Source organism: Chanodichthys erythropterus, chromosome 21 (assembly GCF_024489055.1).
Source record: "Chanodichthys erythropterus isolate Z2021 chromosome 21, ASM2448905v1, whole genome shotgun sequence".
In the NCBI taxonomy this organism is placed as follows: Eukaryota; Metazoa; Chordata; class Actinopteri; order Cypriniformes; family Xenocyprididae; genus Chanodichthys; species Chanodichthys erythropterus.
Genome location: NC_090241.1, coordinates 11,049,330 through 11,064,967, shown reverse-complemented (window position 1 = coordinate 11,064,967; position 15,638 = coordinate 11,049,330). Strand labels below are relative to the sequence as shown.

Here is a 15,638-nt window from a genome sequence, read left to right as displayed (position 1 = left end):
ATACCGCTGTCAAACTGATACAAGCTCACAAAGGAAGTAGAGTTGTACTCCCACTGTGATATCAGACCAGGAGAAAGTTGCTGCAAATTACATCTTTTTAAAAATGTACTGCTGCAACCAGAATGAAAACTGCCTTCCTGTGGTTTTGCTTACTTGAAGCGTCTGCAGCTATCGCTGCCAGATCCTGTATGAAGTCTTATGTGAAAAATAATAATGGTTTGGGTGCACAGGCTGGTCTAATTTAAATAGAAGTATTATGGTCCAGTCTTTTAGGACCCCAAAGGCTTTTCAAACTGAATATTTTTCTTTTCTTTTTTTCTTTTTTTTTTTGTTAACAACTATTTATTCAAGTTTAAAATGTACACATCAATTTTGTTATGCAACATAAATGAAATGGTAACATGCATATAATACAAAACAGCACAAACTCTCTCTCTCTCTCTCTCTCTCTCTCTCTATATATATATATATAATATATGTGGGTCATTGATGAATAAGGTTTTTAAAAAAGTGAAAAAAACAATGGAAATTAATTAATTTTGAAGTTTTATTCAGTGTTAACAATGAGATTGTGTTGTTTATAATCAATTAACAATGCTTTTGTCATTTTTTACAAGATGGACAAAAGTCATTCGGTTCAACCAAAATTTCGGTTTTAACGAATGACACTTTTGGTTATTTTCAAACAATGCTAACATGCTGATATCTAACTAACTAGCTAGTTATTTTGCTAGCTAACTAGAAAAAGAACAATAATTTTTTATATATTTAGTACAAGTTTTTAAAATATTACAACATTTTCCATGTTTTATAGCGGTTGAACTGAATGACCTGATATTTCGGGACATGTATATGAGCAAGTGAAAACATGAATTTTTCAAATAGTTAAAAGAGAATTAGTTACTTTGCTTCATGACCATGTGATCCTTTGCAAGTGTCTGAACGATGTCGCATCGTGTTACATGATATTGACCGCATGACTTTTTAATTTTTGCACTTTTATTAAAATTATCTTTTTGTTTTGCATAGATTTAGCAAACCACCAAGCAAATTATATTATATATATATATTATATATTATATATATATATATATATATATATATATTATATATATTATATATATATATATATATATATTATATATATATATATATATATATATTATATATATATATATATTATATATATATTATATTATATATATATTATATTATATATATATTATATTATATATATATTATATTATATATATATTATATATATATTATATTATATATATATATTATATATATATATATATATATATATATATATATATATATAAAATATAATTTGCTTGGTGGTTTGCTAAATCTATGCAAAACAAAAAGATAATTTTAATAAAAGTGCAAAAATTAAAATTCTCTCATTTACTCATGCTCATGTCATTCCAAACTGTAAAAGTTTCTTGTGATTTGTGTTTTTTAGGACTGTTTCCTGAATATGAGTCCCACCTGGTACCAGAGTCTCATCAAAGTTCTTCTGTCACGATTCCCACAAAACTGCAGGCACTTTAAAGATGACAGTGGCATTCAGTACCTGGTAAGAGATACACAAACTTACCAGGGGCCAACACATTTAGGACCAGATTTAGATTTACTAAACAGAGCAAATTAGCCTGAGACCGCAATCCCATAGAAGCACGATGCAGTGAAAATTTCCACAGGTGATTTTCTGACAATGCGCAAATTAAAGAACACAGACACAGCCAAATCTTTTGCATAATGACCAACGCAATCTACCAAGAGCAGAGCAAATTAGTGTAGGGTCACAGCAAATTACAAATAGAGTAGCTTGGCAAACGATATGTTCGGATAATGTTTTCCCCTGGCATTCCAAATAGATAAATGATAAATAATACATGTCAGCTAATGGCTTGAATGAACAACTACTAATGAACTACAAAAATCTTTAGTCAGGAGCAGCCCATCTAATTTCTCACTGCATGTCTTTAGTAAATCCTGACAGTAGTTTTTTAGTGCCAAAAGAGGGTTTGTGCTGACACAAGCGGTTAGTAAATCTGGCCCTTAATATTAATTTCTCTTAATAATTCCTGTGATTAATTTTAGATATATGCTTGTGACGTTTGTGCTACAGACCTGAATGATACCGCAAATCATTTTGTTTGAGAGGTGTACTATTTTGAGAGCTTATAATTTTTGCCATTCGGTCAATAAAACAGGCAAAAAACCATAGATGTGCTGTTCAAATGTTTGGGGTCTTTAAGAAGCAGTAATATTGTAAAATATTGTTACAGTTTCAAATAACTTTTCCATTTGAATATATTGTTATAATGTAATTTATTCCTGTGGTCAAAGTTAAATTTTCAGCATCATTACTCCAGGCTTCAGTGTCACATGATCCATCAGAAATCATTCTAATATGCTGATTTGCTGCTCAAGAAACATTTCTGATTATTGTTATTGTGAGCAAACACTCGAAGAACATGTGGAGAATTCAGCTGGCGATAATCATCAGATCCTCAAGTGTGTCAGATGGCACTTGTGGAGATGTGGCTTTATGCAGATTTCCTGAACTGATGACAGCTCTCAGATGATCATTTCACCCTCCGTATATACAGAAACATTGTAAATACTGTGTTTCTTAATGCTGTACACCAGTCAACTTTAAATGGATAATGAAGATCAGCGTTAAATTTAAAAATGTCACGATGTTGAATGTTTAAACAGTGTGGTGTTTGATCGTAAGCTCTCTGTTTTCCAGGCTGTCCTGAACCAGAAGTTTACAGACTGTTTTGTGCTCGTCTTTCTGGACACACAGGCAGGAAAAACTGTGAGTTTTATATTATTTATTTTGTTTTGTTATTTAATTTTATAACTAGTTTATTCATAAACTCTCCTGAGTGAATTCTAACAAAAACAGGTTCAGGTAAATTATAATATAATATATACAACAGTTCTTTCTGGTTCTCGAAACTGATTGGCTGATAGCCGTGCAATATTTTAGTAATAACAGCACTCCTACCTTTTCACTGCTTGTATCACTTGAATCATCCACCAAATCCACCATAATTTTTGCGAATGCTACACTTCTTGTAGAGTTTCAGACCTGAAATATGTGACTCACATTTAATCATAGCGCCTATTTTACAATTTGTTTAGATGCTTTCAGAGATGCGAGCTCCAGGTCATCAGCGGCCATTCATTGCTCGTGTACCCGCCGAGAACAGCTTCATCTTGGCCGGTGCTTTGGGGATTTGCCGCTGACTCTTATAGTGGTTAAACATGAGATATAATTCATTTTGGGTACATAAAACGGGCAATCTTTGGTCTTATTAATCTATTACTTGTTCCTGAACAAATCGTTGAGCTATGTATAATTTAATTTTAAGGCTATATTTAACTTACATCCTCTATAGCATAGAATACCGGCTACAACTAGACAGGAAATATCAGACAAAGACTCGTCACTGCACGTCAAACTTGATCCCACCACAGATCTCATTGTTTCACCCTCTTTTCTTCTGCTTCCAGAGTCTAAAGGTTGTCTTCAGGGAGCCTTTACCCGCACAGACCCAGCCGAGCAGCAGCCCTCCGCCTCAGCTGGTCTCCATGTACCACCATCTGGAGTCCGTCATCAACACTGCATGCTACAACCTCTGGACGGGCCTGCTGTGAACGTGCGCAGACCTCTGCGAGCGGCCCCGTGTGTGTCTTTCAGTGTCTGAAAACTGTTTGTGCTAAGATTCAGCTTTGAGCCGCCTCCCGCTCGAAGACTAAGTGCATTTCGTGTGTGTGCTGCGTCGGCCAGGTTGCATCCATCTAAGCAATTAAATTGCCAACAGGAAAACAGCTAAATGGGCTGTCCTGTTGATTTGAGAGCGGTTAACTGGGAGGAGTGTAGTGGCTTGTGAGACTGCGCTGGTTTGCCAAAGCCTTACTGTCCTTCTGTAGTCTTAGTGTTCATTTGTGCTGCTCTCCTCTCAGATGCTGATAGGAAACTGATGTCTCTGTAGCCCGTGCACATTCGATTCGGTTTACAAGTCTTAAGTTTTCATCCACGGTCTTTAAGAACCACCTGTTGCTGCAGGTTGCCCCATAATGCATTACTTTGTGCAACATAATTGTCTTTACTGCCCTTTTATCATCCCAAAAGTGCCTTTATTTTATCTTATGAAATTGCGCTATTATTATATTGATCTTTCAAGAAGAATCTCTTGAAATAGTCGCATGGTCTTCATGTACATTCATCATCAAGGGCGGCATAACAATTAGTCCTACTAATGAGACGACACTAGACGTGCAAAGATCATGGCAAACCTTTGACACGCTTTTCACATGCAGGAAACCAAATGTATCGGGATGATTCAACTCCCATAATGACAAAAACTGAAGAATAAAATGTGTTTTACTATTGTTTTCTTGAAGGACACTGGACATTTTTGGAAGAAAGATTTATTAAAAAGTTAGAGCATTAATTAGCATTTCAAGTCTGAGAATGTTGTAATTTGTACATTATGTAAATAGAGGTGGATTTGTAAGAAAAAAAAAAACGCTTGACATTAAATCTTAAATTAAAACATCTGAAGTGTTCTTTATGTCCAATGCCATTTCATAGCTATTGACAGCCATGCACAAGTGAAATATTAAAAAATAAAACAATTGAAAATGGGAGTTTTAAGCTGTTTTAAGCTGTAGAAAATTACAGTCTTGGCATTTTAATACACGGTGCCCTTTTAGAATATGGAGGAATTTAAGGAATTAAATTGGTCCTCGGTTGTGACTGTTCCAGTATCTTGTGACCCAGTCCAGACCCGCTTCCGTGGTCCCTGGAGAATCACATTTCCAAATGTGAATTACCAAGAATTACATTTCTCTCTATACTCTTTGCAACTTAAGACTTGTTGAACAGCATTTATTGTAAAGTGTTAAATCTTAAAGTGATAGTTCACCCAAAAATGAAAATTTGATGTTTATCTGCTTACCCCCAGGGCATCTGAAATGTAGGTGATTTTGTTTCTTCAGTAGAACAGAAATGATGATTTTTAACTCCAACCGTTGCAGTGTTAGTCGTATAATGCATGTCAATGGTAACAAAATCTATGAGAGTAAAAAAACAAGCACAGACAAATCCAAATTAAACCCTGCGGCTCGTGGCGACACATTGATGTCCTAAAACACGAAACGATCGGTTTGTGTGAGAAACCGAATAGTATTTATATCATTTATTACCTCTAATACACCACTATGTCCAACTGCCTTGATCGCGCGCACGGCATCCAGTGCGTGAGGTGTGTACGCGCTCTGGCGTAGTTTAATAATGGTGCCTGAAGTACAACAGTTGTCGCGCAAGAGAACATAATCTTTTAGTTTTAAGTCGGTTTGAACAATCCGGATAAACGCAAGTAAGTACCATTTTGATTAGCTGTCGTACCTATAATGTTTGTGCACTGTGTATCCGGATGCCGTGTGCACGCTCAAGGCAGTTGGACATAGTGGTGTTTTAGAGGTAAAAAATGATATAAATACTGTTAAACTCACGAGCCACAGGGTTTAATTTGGATTTGTCTAAACAAGTTTTATTTACTCTCATAGATTTTGTTACCATTGACATGCATTATAAGACTGACAGACTGCAACGGTTGGAGTTAAAAATCATCATTTGTGTTCTATTGAAGAAACGAAGTCACCTACATCTTGGATGCCCAGGGGGTAAGCAGATAAACATCACATTTTCATTTTTGGGTGATGTCTCCCTTTAAACATTCATGGAGAAACATGAGTAATTTCAGTCCTCATAAACTGGCATTGAGCCAAGTGACCTTTCCTTTACTCACCCTGAGGTTTGTATTCGCAGCCGATGTAATCCTGATAGTCCAGCTCCTCCAGCAGTTTAAAGAGGTATGAGAAACTGAGCTCTCCGTCGCTGTCTGGCTCATGGCGGTCAGGAACTTGAGCGATCTGGATGTGACCTGTGACAGCGGAAAAGCTGTGAGGAGTCAATTGACAGATTTTCCTCTGCAATTCATGGCTGTTTCTTGCCTATAGTTAACTAAAACTAAAATTAAAAACATAAACTTGAATTAAACATTACTTGAAATAAACTAAAACTTAAACATGACTAAAACAACAAAGTTACAATGAAAACAGAAAATATAAAAATTAAATCTTATTCAAAATATTAACAAAAAGTTCCATGGTTCTCATGGAATGCCAACAAAGAACTTTTGTTTTTAAAGGCCAATTTACACCGCGCCCACAGACACTTTGTCAGGTTTTGTCATATCAGTGTGTTACCCATGTCAGAGTCTGCTGGCATCTGTCAGAGCTTGTTTTCACCAATGCTTAATCAGTGTTAGAATGTCTAAAAGTGATGTGCCGTAATCTGGTGACTGTCGGTGTTGGTCTGCAAAGGGTTAGTTCACCCCAAAATTAAAATGCTGTCTTTAATTACTCACCCTCGTGTTATTCCACACCCGTAAGACCTTCGTTCACCTTCGGAATACAAATTAAGATATTTTTGATCAAATCTGATGGCTCAGGGAGGCCTGCATTGAGAGCCCAGAAAGATACTAAAAACATTTAAAACAGTTCATGTGACTACAGTGGTTCAACCTTAATGTTATAAAGCGACGAGAATACTTTTTGTAAACCAAAAAACAAAATAACGACTTTGTCTTCACAAATCTTTTGTTTTGAATCAGTGGTTCGGAGCGTGTATCAAACTGCCAGAGCCACGCCCCCCAGTGGTGAACCATTGAAATTTCGAAACACTTATGACATAACGAAGCCTCGTTTTCTGAAATCACGTGACTATGGCAGTTTGAGATCGTTTGATACACACTCCAAACCACTGATACAGAACAAAATATTCGTAAAGCTTCGTAGCTTCATGAAGCAGTGTTTTGAAATCGCCCATCAATTATTGTTAAATAAAGTAATTATTTTGTTTGGGTTTTTTTGGCGCACAAAAAGTATTCTCGTCGCTTCATAACATTAAGGTTGAACCACTGTAGTCAGATGAACTGTTTTAAATAAATCTTTAGTACTTTTCTGGGCGTTTGAAAGTCTAAATGATCTTGCTCTCAATGGAGGCCTCACTGCGCCATCGGATTTTATCAAAAATAACTGAATTTGTGAACAAAGGTCTTACGGGTGTGGAACGACATGAGCGTGAGTAATTAATGACAGAATTTTTATTTTTGGGTGAACTAACCCTTCAAGAGTGTAAGATAAGCTCTAATTTCAAGCTGACTTTAAGAGTACCACATTTACCTGTCATTGGTAAGTATTTGCGTATATTTTGCGTTAAGTTGCCATCCATGATCTGCCAGTGGTAGATGTCCTGCAAAAAGAGAGAGTGACAGTGTTGTGTAATCTGAAGTCATACATCTGCTTCTAACTGGTGTTGCTCTAGATCGCGGTTGATCATCTTCGCTGTGGGTTTTATGTTCCCTCAGACGGAGCTGAGCTGGTGACAGAGGGCCATTCAGAAACACACTCAAGTCCTTCTTTCACCGTCTGGAAACAAACACAGCAGCTGCCTAATGCACCGGCATCCCTCCGGCGAGTCCCTCGACAAACTCCCCTCATATGATTTATTCAGCCCAGGAATCAAAAAGCGCTGAAAGTGATTTTATTATCCTGGAAAGGACAGCATGTGCAGTGCAGCCGCTCCGTAATAAGATAAGTGAAAATGACTTCACATGATGCTCATATCTCACTGCTGCTACAAACACAACACGAATTAAGGTAAAATGCGTAACAAGACAGTTTGAAAGAGCAGATAACTAGATTCTAACAGAAAACGTGAGTGGGTTTCACTATGTGGTTGCTGAGGTTTTTGTGTTTGTTTTTTTTTTTGTTTTTTTTAGTGGATGACTTTTTTTTCCTCGCAACTGTGTTTTATACACTGTTTTCACATAAAAACGGAAAACTTTTTATTAGTTTTGGCCATTTACATAACAGCATTTTGGGAACCTGAGAATGAAAAGTTTTAAAAATGGGTTTCAAAATTTTTGGAAGCATTACCATGTATTTTTCCGTTTTTAGTTACATTTCTGTCGTTTAAACATACCCTAAATCTCACAATTCTGAGTTTTTATCCTATCTCGGAATTGCGAGAAATAAAGTCAATTGCGAGACAAACTCAAAATTATCAGAATTGTGACATGACTTTTTTATTCTGTGATGGAACAAGCTTCCATAGTTTCTAGGGTAAAAATTAAAATGTAAAAAAAAATACAAATATGTTTAAAGTTTTGCCTCTTTGTCGCCATCTCTGTTTGAAACCTGCAATTGCAGTTATTTGCAGAATTATCATCTTTAGGTGGGTTGTGTATTGGCACGGCTCCTCAGCGTGGATGAATCTAATGTTTTCTGTCAGTCACCACATCGGTGTGGATACTGTACTTCGGAATCACAGATTCTATAAGAATTTTCACCGGAAAATGTCATCTGAAACAAGTAACACATCTGTCACTTTTTTTCTGAACAACTGAGAAAAAAAAAAGCATTACAATAAATAGCGCTTGCCAACAGTGATTTAAAGGTGCCATCGAACGTTATTTTACAAGATGTAATATAAGTCTAAGGTGTCCCCTGACTGTGTCTGTGAAGTTTCAGCTCAAAATACAATTAATTTTTTTAACTGCCTATTTTGGGGCATCATTAACTATGCACCGATTCAGGGCTGCTGGCCGTTTAAATATTGCGCTCCCTGCCCATCGAGCTCGCGACTCTATAATACAGTGCATTTACAAAGTTCACACAGCTAATATAACCCTCAAATGGATCTTTACAAAATGTTCGTCATGTATGCTGCATGCATGCTTCGGGTCATGTGAGTATAGTATTTATTTGGGTGTTTACATTTGATTCTGAATGAATTTGAGACTGTGCTCCGTGGCTAAAGCTAACATTACACACTGTTGGAGAGATTTATAAAGAATGAAGTTGTGTTTATGAATTATACAGACTGCAAGTGTTTAAAAATGAAAATAGCGACGGCTCTTGTCTCCGTGAATACAGTAAGAAACTATGGTAACTTTAACCACATTTAACAGTACATTAGCAACATGCTAACAAAACATTTAGAAAGACAATTTACAAATATCACTAAAAATATCATGACATCATGGATCATGTCAGTTATTATCGCTCCATCTTCCATTTTTCACTGTTGTTCTTGCTTGCTTATCTAGTCTGTTCATTCAGCTGTGCACAGATCCAGACATTACTGGCTGCCCTTGTGTAATGACTTTCATAATGTTGGGAACATGGGCTGGCATATGCAAATATTGGGGGCGTACACCCCGACTGTTACATAACAGTCGGTGTTATTTTGAGATTCGCCTGTTCTTCGGAGGTCTTTTAAACAAATGAGATTTATAAAAGGAGGAAACAATGGAGTTTGAAACTCACTGTATGTCATTTCCATGTACTAAACTCTTGTTATTTAACTATGCCAATATAAATTAAATTTTTCAATTCTAGGGCACCTTTAAATCTAACGATTGCTTAGCTCATATCACATCAAACCATTCAAATTATTATTGTTATACTTCCTTCTCAAACTGTTAATGTTAACAACATCAGCATTGCATGACTGTGTATTTAGTGTGTATTAGTTACCTGTAGATTTCAATTTCTGTACAGTCTAATCTCTAACATTAATTTGTCATACCATACAATCCACCATCAAAATGATAAGTTTAATTATTCAGATGCAGTGAGAAAAGGCTAAAAATTATCTGTTACATGTGATTTAGCATCACAGATGTGATGTAATGACACAAAGACGAATGGCTGCATGCTCGAATTTCCCGCGGAAACCCACCAGTACCACCTGAATTAGAAAACATTATTACAAGCTTACCGTTATGAATCGGGCTAAGGTGGGGAGATAGTTTTGAACACTGGCTGGTTATGTACTTGCTCAAAAATTGATTTTGGATCATTTTAACCCAAACCCCCCCCCCAAAAAAACAAACTGCAGCTTTAAGTAAAAATTAATCTGAATATATAAGACAAAGTTTGTCTTAAACCAGTTCAACGTTTAGAATCACCTTCACTCATTTTCATTTTCAGTGATCCTGAAAAAAGTACAAATATTTTATGTCTCTCAATTTAAGAACATGAACAAAAGCTGCATGAATAATGATAAAATAATGATAAAATAAAAACCTTGACTTTAGGGAAAAATTCAAATGTTGTGGAGTATGTGTTCTGCTCACCATCTGCATCCTGATGCTGGGATGACTGACTCTCTGTAGAATCACTGCAGCTACGGGACGTGAAGATAAAGACAAAAACACACGCGTAAATAATCTGGACACAAAATACACAATCATCCTTGGGGGGAAAAACCTTCTTACCTTGGTTTGGGGAGTCGAGGAAATATCGTGGATCTGTTATCCTGGTGTTGATTGGTTCGATCAATCCAAGAATTCCTTCCTGTACAGCGAAGAACAACACAAAAGAAAGAGCCACGGCTGATGATTTCTAATTTAACATGTTTTAAAATGTAATTAATTCCTGTGATCAAAGCTGAATTTTCAGCATCATTACTCCAGTCTTCAGTGTCACATGATCCTTCAGAAATCATTCTAATATGCTGATTTGCTGCTTAAGAAATATTTCTGATTATTATCAATGTTGAAAACAGTTGTGCTGTCTCAAATTTTTGTGAAAATTGACTTATGTGACTTTAACATTTAACACACAACATAGCCTACTGTATCAAAATACTCTAGCCAAACCACTGTTGTCATTGTGAAACGCAGAGAAAACTCTATAAAGAAAACTTCACAGAAAATGCCCTGAACTTCTACAGTGGAATATAAACACAAATTCTGGCCCTCTGCCATGCGACACATTATGATGCAGTAAAGGGGGCGGAGGTCACCTTTGAGAGGACACCTGCAGCATGTTTCAGGTTCTGCACAAAGGTGTCCTCCATCTCCATGGCAACGGCAGAGCGGTCCGCCCCCGCAGGCACCCTCCCAGCCATCAAGTGGATCCTGAAGAGAAACATTAGCATGAGTTACTCTCAGCAGAGGTAAAACGCGGTAAAACATCCTCAGCTGATCACCTACTGCGTACGTCTCAAGATCGCCTGCAAAATCGCAGCTGATTGAGAAAACAAGGTTCCCGTGGAGGATGTGAATGTGTTAGATAAGACATTTAGACATATGGGGCAGTGCTGCATAGACGCAAGCCCCCAGAGAGATGATTTCAGCAGATCTGATAATATTTTAGTGAGTAACAGCGTGAACCTTCATGTCTAGACGCTTAAGTTCTGTTTCCCATTCTATCAGTTTCAGTAGGCTGTTTTTTGTTTACATAATGTGAAGGGAACTTAGAACGGTCTACTGTGAATATAAATCAGGTCATTGAACTGATGCATCCCTGTTATAGTTGCATTATGCATTTTGTGTCCTTACCAGACACCAAGCAACAACTAATAAAAGTGATCTCTTTCATGTAAATCCAACACTTCAATTTGATCACTGTTTGTATTTCTGCAGCATCAGGACTAGTATCCCGGCAAAAACTGAACTGCCATAGAGCGCTGCCGTGATGGTCATTTTTGTAGGCCAACCCGGATGTTAGCATTACCCGGCTCCCTTCGACAAAAAAACAATAGGATTTTTCCATTGGCTTTTATATTCTTGCAGAGAATAAACTCTGATCAACAAACATTTATGATTCTTAAAAGGTGCCCTAGATTCAAAAATTGAATTTATCTTGGCATAGTTAAATAACAAGAGTTCAGTACATGACATACAGTGAGCCTCAAACTCCATTGTTTCCTCCTTCTTATATAAATCTCATTTGTTTAAAAGACCTCCGAAGAACAGGCGAATCTCAACATAACACCGACTGTTACATAACAGTCGGGGTGTACGGCCCCAATATTTGCATATGCCAGCTCATGTTCCCAACATTATGAAAGGCATTTGACAAGGGCAGCCAGTAATGTCTGGATCTGTGCACAGGTGAATCAACAGACTAGGTAAGCAAGCAAGAACAATGGTGAAAAATGGCAGATGGAGCGATAATAACTGACATGATTCATGATAACATGATATTTTTAGTGATATTTGTAAATTGTCTTTCTAAATGTTTCGTTAGCATGTTGCTAATGTACTGTTAAATGTGGTTAAAGTTACCATTGTTTCTTACTGTATTCACGGAGACAAGAGCCGTTGCATTTTCATTTTTAAACACTTGCAGTCTGTATAATTCATAAACACAACTTCATTCTTTATAAATCTCTCCAACAGTGTAGCATTAGCCGTTAGCCACGGAGCACAAATTCATTTAGAATCAAATGTAAACATCCAAATAAACACTGTACTTACGCGATTAGACATGCTGCATGACGAACACTTTGTAAAGATCCATTTTGAGGGTTATATTATCTGTGTGAACTTTTTTTATGTTGTTTAAGGCAAGCGCGAGCTCTTGGGACGTGGCGCACGAGAATTAAAGGGCCACACACCCTGAATTGGCTCATTTATAATGATGCCCCAAAATAGGCAGTTAAAAAAATGAATAAAAAAATCTATGGGGTATTTTGAGCTGAAACTTCACAGACACATTCAGGGGACACCTTAAACTTATATTACATCTTTTTAAAAAAAGTTCTAGGGCACCTTTAAACATTTTGTTCATCATGATAATCTTCACAAATTAAAACATCATTTATGAAATTTAAAGAAGTACAGAAGTAAAAAGATAAACGTTTATAACGAACTACACCATGTTCACATGAATTCAACATCATCACTAAGCTTCTGACAACTCTTTCAGTCTTTATTTAAAGGAGGGTCTAATGCATATTTCTTTTTCTTTTTTTCAAGTATGGCCCTGTATCACATCATTAAGGGTGGAATTACTTGTATGGGCACCAATGTTAATTTTGTCAATGAAAACTATGACAAAAAAGATTCTTTTTTTCCATGACTAAGAGTAGACGACGAGAGACGACACCAATGTCATTAAATGATAACTGTGAATAAATCAACACATCCAATATCTTTGATGAAAAGAACACGTTTTACTTAATCTTTGCAATCTGGCAACCACACACACACACACACACACACACACACACACACACGCTCCCTCTACACTGAGGAAGAGGATGATCTGAAAATAGGGGTGTAACGATATATCGCAGTACGATATTTCGCGATGCAAAAATGTTACGATATGTATCGTAGAGTGATGGTGATACTTTTACGATATGACGAAAGTCTAATCTTATTGGTTGAGCTACCGACGTGACCTACTCTGCAACATGGAGGTGGCAGTGAGAGAAGCCGGGTTGTCACCGCGTATAACGGTGTGTCTCAATCAGCTCTCTAGTTCAGTAAGTGTTTAAACTTTTTAAGGTTTAAAACGTTTCTTGCGTCAGTCTCTTGCTTGGTCGTGTGAGAAAAGTCATGGCTTTCTTTCACCGCAGTGCAACAGCTGTGCTCACAGAAAAGCAAAAGATGCTTGCGATGCTTTGCTTTAAGAAGTTCTGCGAGGCCGTTCACATATTGCGTCTTTTCCACGTGCAAGTCAGTTATTTCAAATGTAGCCGAGCTGCAGGTGTGCTTATAATGAAAGCAATGCGGTCAAGACGCGCATGCGGTGCTTTTTCCAGGCACATCGTGTTGAAAAATTCTCAACTTTTCAGAATGCCGCAAGCGCACCGCAGGCCCTGTGACAAGAACCAACAGATCAGCTATGGCCTTTCCATAACAAAACATCGAATGGTCACGTCCCATTCGATTACATGGAGAGGGCGGGGTTTATGACCTGTACTGCAGCCAGCCAACAGGGGGCGAAATGTTACGACTTCACTTTTCAGGACTTGTGCAGTACACTTCTATCAGGCATTTAAACAAAAACCCATTTACAATGGAACCAGAAGTGCTAATAAACCTTAACTTATCTCTGGGTTTTGCCCTACAAAAATTTGTCCTCCCCGCAGCACTGGACTAAAATCCTACTCTTCAAACATCAACACAGTGTAAGACTCACACTAGTACCTTCTGCAGTCCAGTGCTTTGGCGAACCGCACCGCCAGATCCAAACCTTGCCTGAATTCCTGCTCTCTTCCAGGAACAGCACCCAATCCCAAATCTCCTGCATTTAAATCTCCTAGAAGACAAAATGACAACAAATAACACATAATATTCATCATGACATTTCAAGCCATTATGACATTATCAGTGAGATTTTAAATGCCAAGCTTTCTATCCGCATTGGCAACATCTTCCAGAAATGTTTGCAGCGTATCACTTTTTACAATTTTCTAACTTTTCTGTATGACTGTATGTATGAATTAAATATGATTCCTTGACAAAAAACCCTTATGTGTAAGTCACTTTGATGCACAAAATGGTGGAGGATATATAAGTTAAAACCTAATGATAGACTGCACACTTAAGACTGAAATTATCTACAAAACAGTTTGCATGAGGTCTGCATTTTAAAGCTTAATTAAGAAAACAAGGAGGAATTTCAATAGTGTTAAATGGTGATTGGTGCAACAAGTCTTACATCAGAGCAGAATTGCATCAGGTCAGTGTAACCGGTACATGCTTCCCCCATGAGTTGAGAAAGGTCGGATCTATTCCATTAAGCAGTTCTATCTGCATATGAAGCACCATTATGTCTGTGACCAATGAACTGAAAGTTATTTTATACCTGTCTGTGACAAGCACCCTTCAGAGACCTTTAACTGTGAGCTGACAGGTTAGAGAACACGTCTCATTATATCACTGCAACTGCAGTTTCCCCCCATCGCTTTAATAAAGAATCTATCTATCTATCTATCTATCTATCTATCTATCTATCTATCTATCTATCTATCTATCTATCTGTCTGTCTATATTTACATCTGTCAGTCATTCACTATGTCTTACCCGGGGGTGTGTTTATGAGTGCAAATTCGAGTCCAGTTTCATCCTTCACTGCTTTTAACTCTTTCAGGTCTGCGCTGTAGATCCACGCCGCCTCGACCGCTCGGAACCCCGCGCGCGCAGCAGCACGCATCCTCTGCGTGAACTCCGGCAATTCCGTGAAGAGCCATGAAATATTGGCACAAAACTTTAACGGGGCCATTGAAACGTCTGCAGCAGGACAAACACATACAGTTGTTTATGACACAGACAGCAAAACTAATAACTAACTGAATGATCAAGGTCCAGGGCTTTTTGATCAACACGCGCTGCTCAGTGTTTACATCCTTAGCGTTCAGCTGACTGCACACGTGTCTCTCTGCGCGCATGCGCACTGACGCTGAGGCTCTCGGTAATGTTTACCCAGTTTTTATTTAATATTACACATAATTAAATATAGTTTATGTTTCCCAACAATGTGTGTTTTATGTTATTATTAATAATTATGTTATAATTATTAAGGTTGTTACTGGTGCTAATTGTCACAATTTTACTCATTTCTTAGGGAAGGTTTGACTAAAAAGCCATTAAGCAAGGAAAAGTTTTAACTCAACCAGTAGTGCACGTTGTCACAATGGGCATTAAACAACTTATTAGAGACATTTTAGCAAGAAAAAAACGGAAAAGAAGTTTACAATTGTGTAATAGAGAATACGAATCTGACCTCACGCCGCATTG

General features: G+C 37.3%; 2 protein-coding genes across 15 annotated transcripts in view; one reads left to right on the top strand and one right to left on the bottom strand.

Annotated features, from left to right (window-relative positions):
* The window catches only part of szt2 (SZT2 subunit of KICSTOR complex), a 110,335-nt gene extending 106,656 nt beyond the window's left edge, over positions 1 to 3,679 (top strand). For all 13 annotated transcript variants that reach the window (XM_067374430.1, XM_067374431.1, XM_067374429.1 and 10 more), the window contains 3 exons: positions 1,469 to 1,582; positions 2,765 to 2,833; positions 3,535 to 3,679. In XM_067374430.1, the coding sequence (XP_067230531.1) occupies positions 1,469 to 1,582; positions 2,765 to 2,833; positions 3,535 to 3,678 (327 nt within the window). In that variant the 3' untranslated portion in view covers position 3,679. The remainder of the gene's footprint in view (positions 1 to 1,468; positions 1,583 to 2,764; positions 2,834 to 3,534) is intronic.
* Positions 3,680 to 4,690: 1,011 nt separating this feature from the next.
* On the bottom strand, positions 4,691 to 15,357 carry hyi (hydroxypyruvate isomerase). Of its 2 annotated transcripts, none has more exons than XM_067374433.1 (8): positions 14,925 to 15,357; positions 14,046 to 14,157; positions 10,907 to 11,021; positions 10,377 to 10,455; positions 10,236 to 10,285; positions 7,276 to 7,345; positions 5,838 to 5,989; positions 4,691 to 4,829 (listed from the first exon to the last, which is right to left on the bottom strand). In XM_067374433.1, exons 1-8 carry the CDS (start codon positions 15,121 to 15,123, stop codon positions 4,737 to 4,739), a joined length of 870 nt encoding a protein of 289 aa, XP_067230534.1. In that variant the 5' UTR covers positions 15,124 to 15,357; the 3' UTR covers positions 4,691 to 4,736. The 2 variants fall into 2 exon arrangements, with proteins under 2 accessions (XP_067230534.1, XP_067230536.1); XM_067374435.1 differs by having other exon boundaries at positions 5,838 to 5,972; positions 14,925 to 15,340.
* Between the last annotated feature and the right edge of the window lie 281 nt (positions 15,358 to 15,638).

What these genes read in the sequence shown, in the direction of transcription:
- hyi (XM_067374433.1), bottom strand. Translation starts at nt 15,123, where the DNA reads ATGGCCCCGTTAAAGTTTTGTGCCAATATTTCATGGCTCTTCACGGAA. An exon ending in AAAGCACTGGACTGCAGAAG is followed by an intron (nt 11,022 to 14,045) that starts GTACTAGTGTGA and finishes GTTTCTCTTCAG; the next exon opens with GATCCACTTGATGGCTGGGA. An exon ending in CAAATACTTACCAATGACAG is followed by an intron (nt 5,990 to 7,275) that starts GTAAATGTGGTA and finishes GACTCCTCACAG; the next exon opens with CTTTTCCGCTGTCACAGGTC.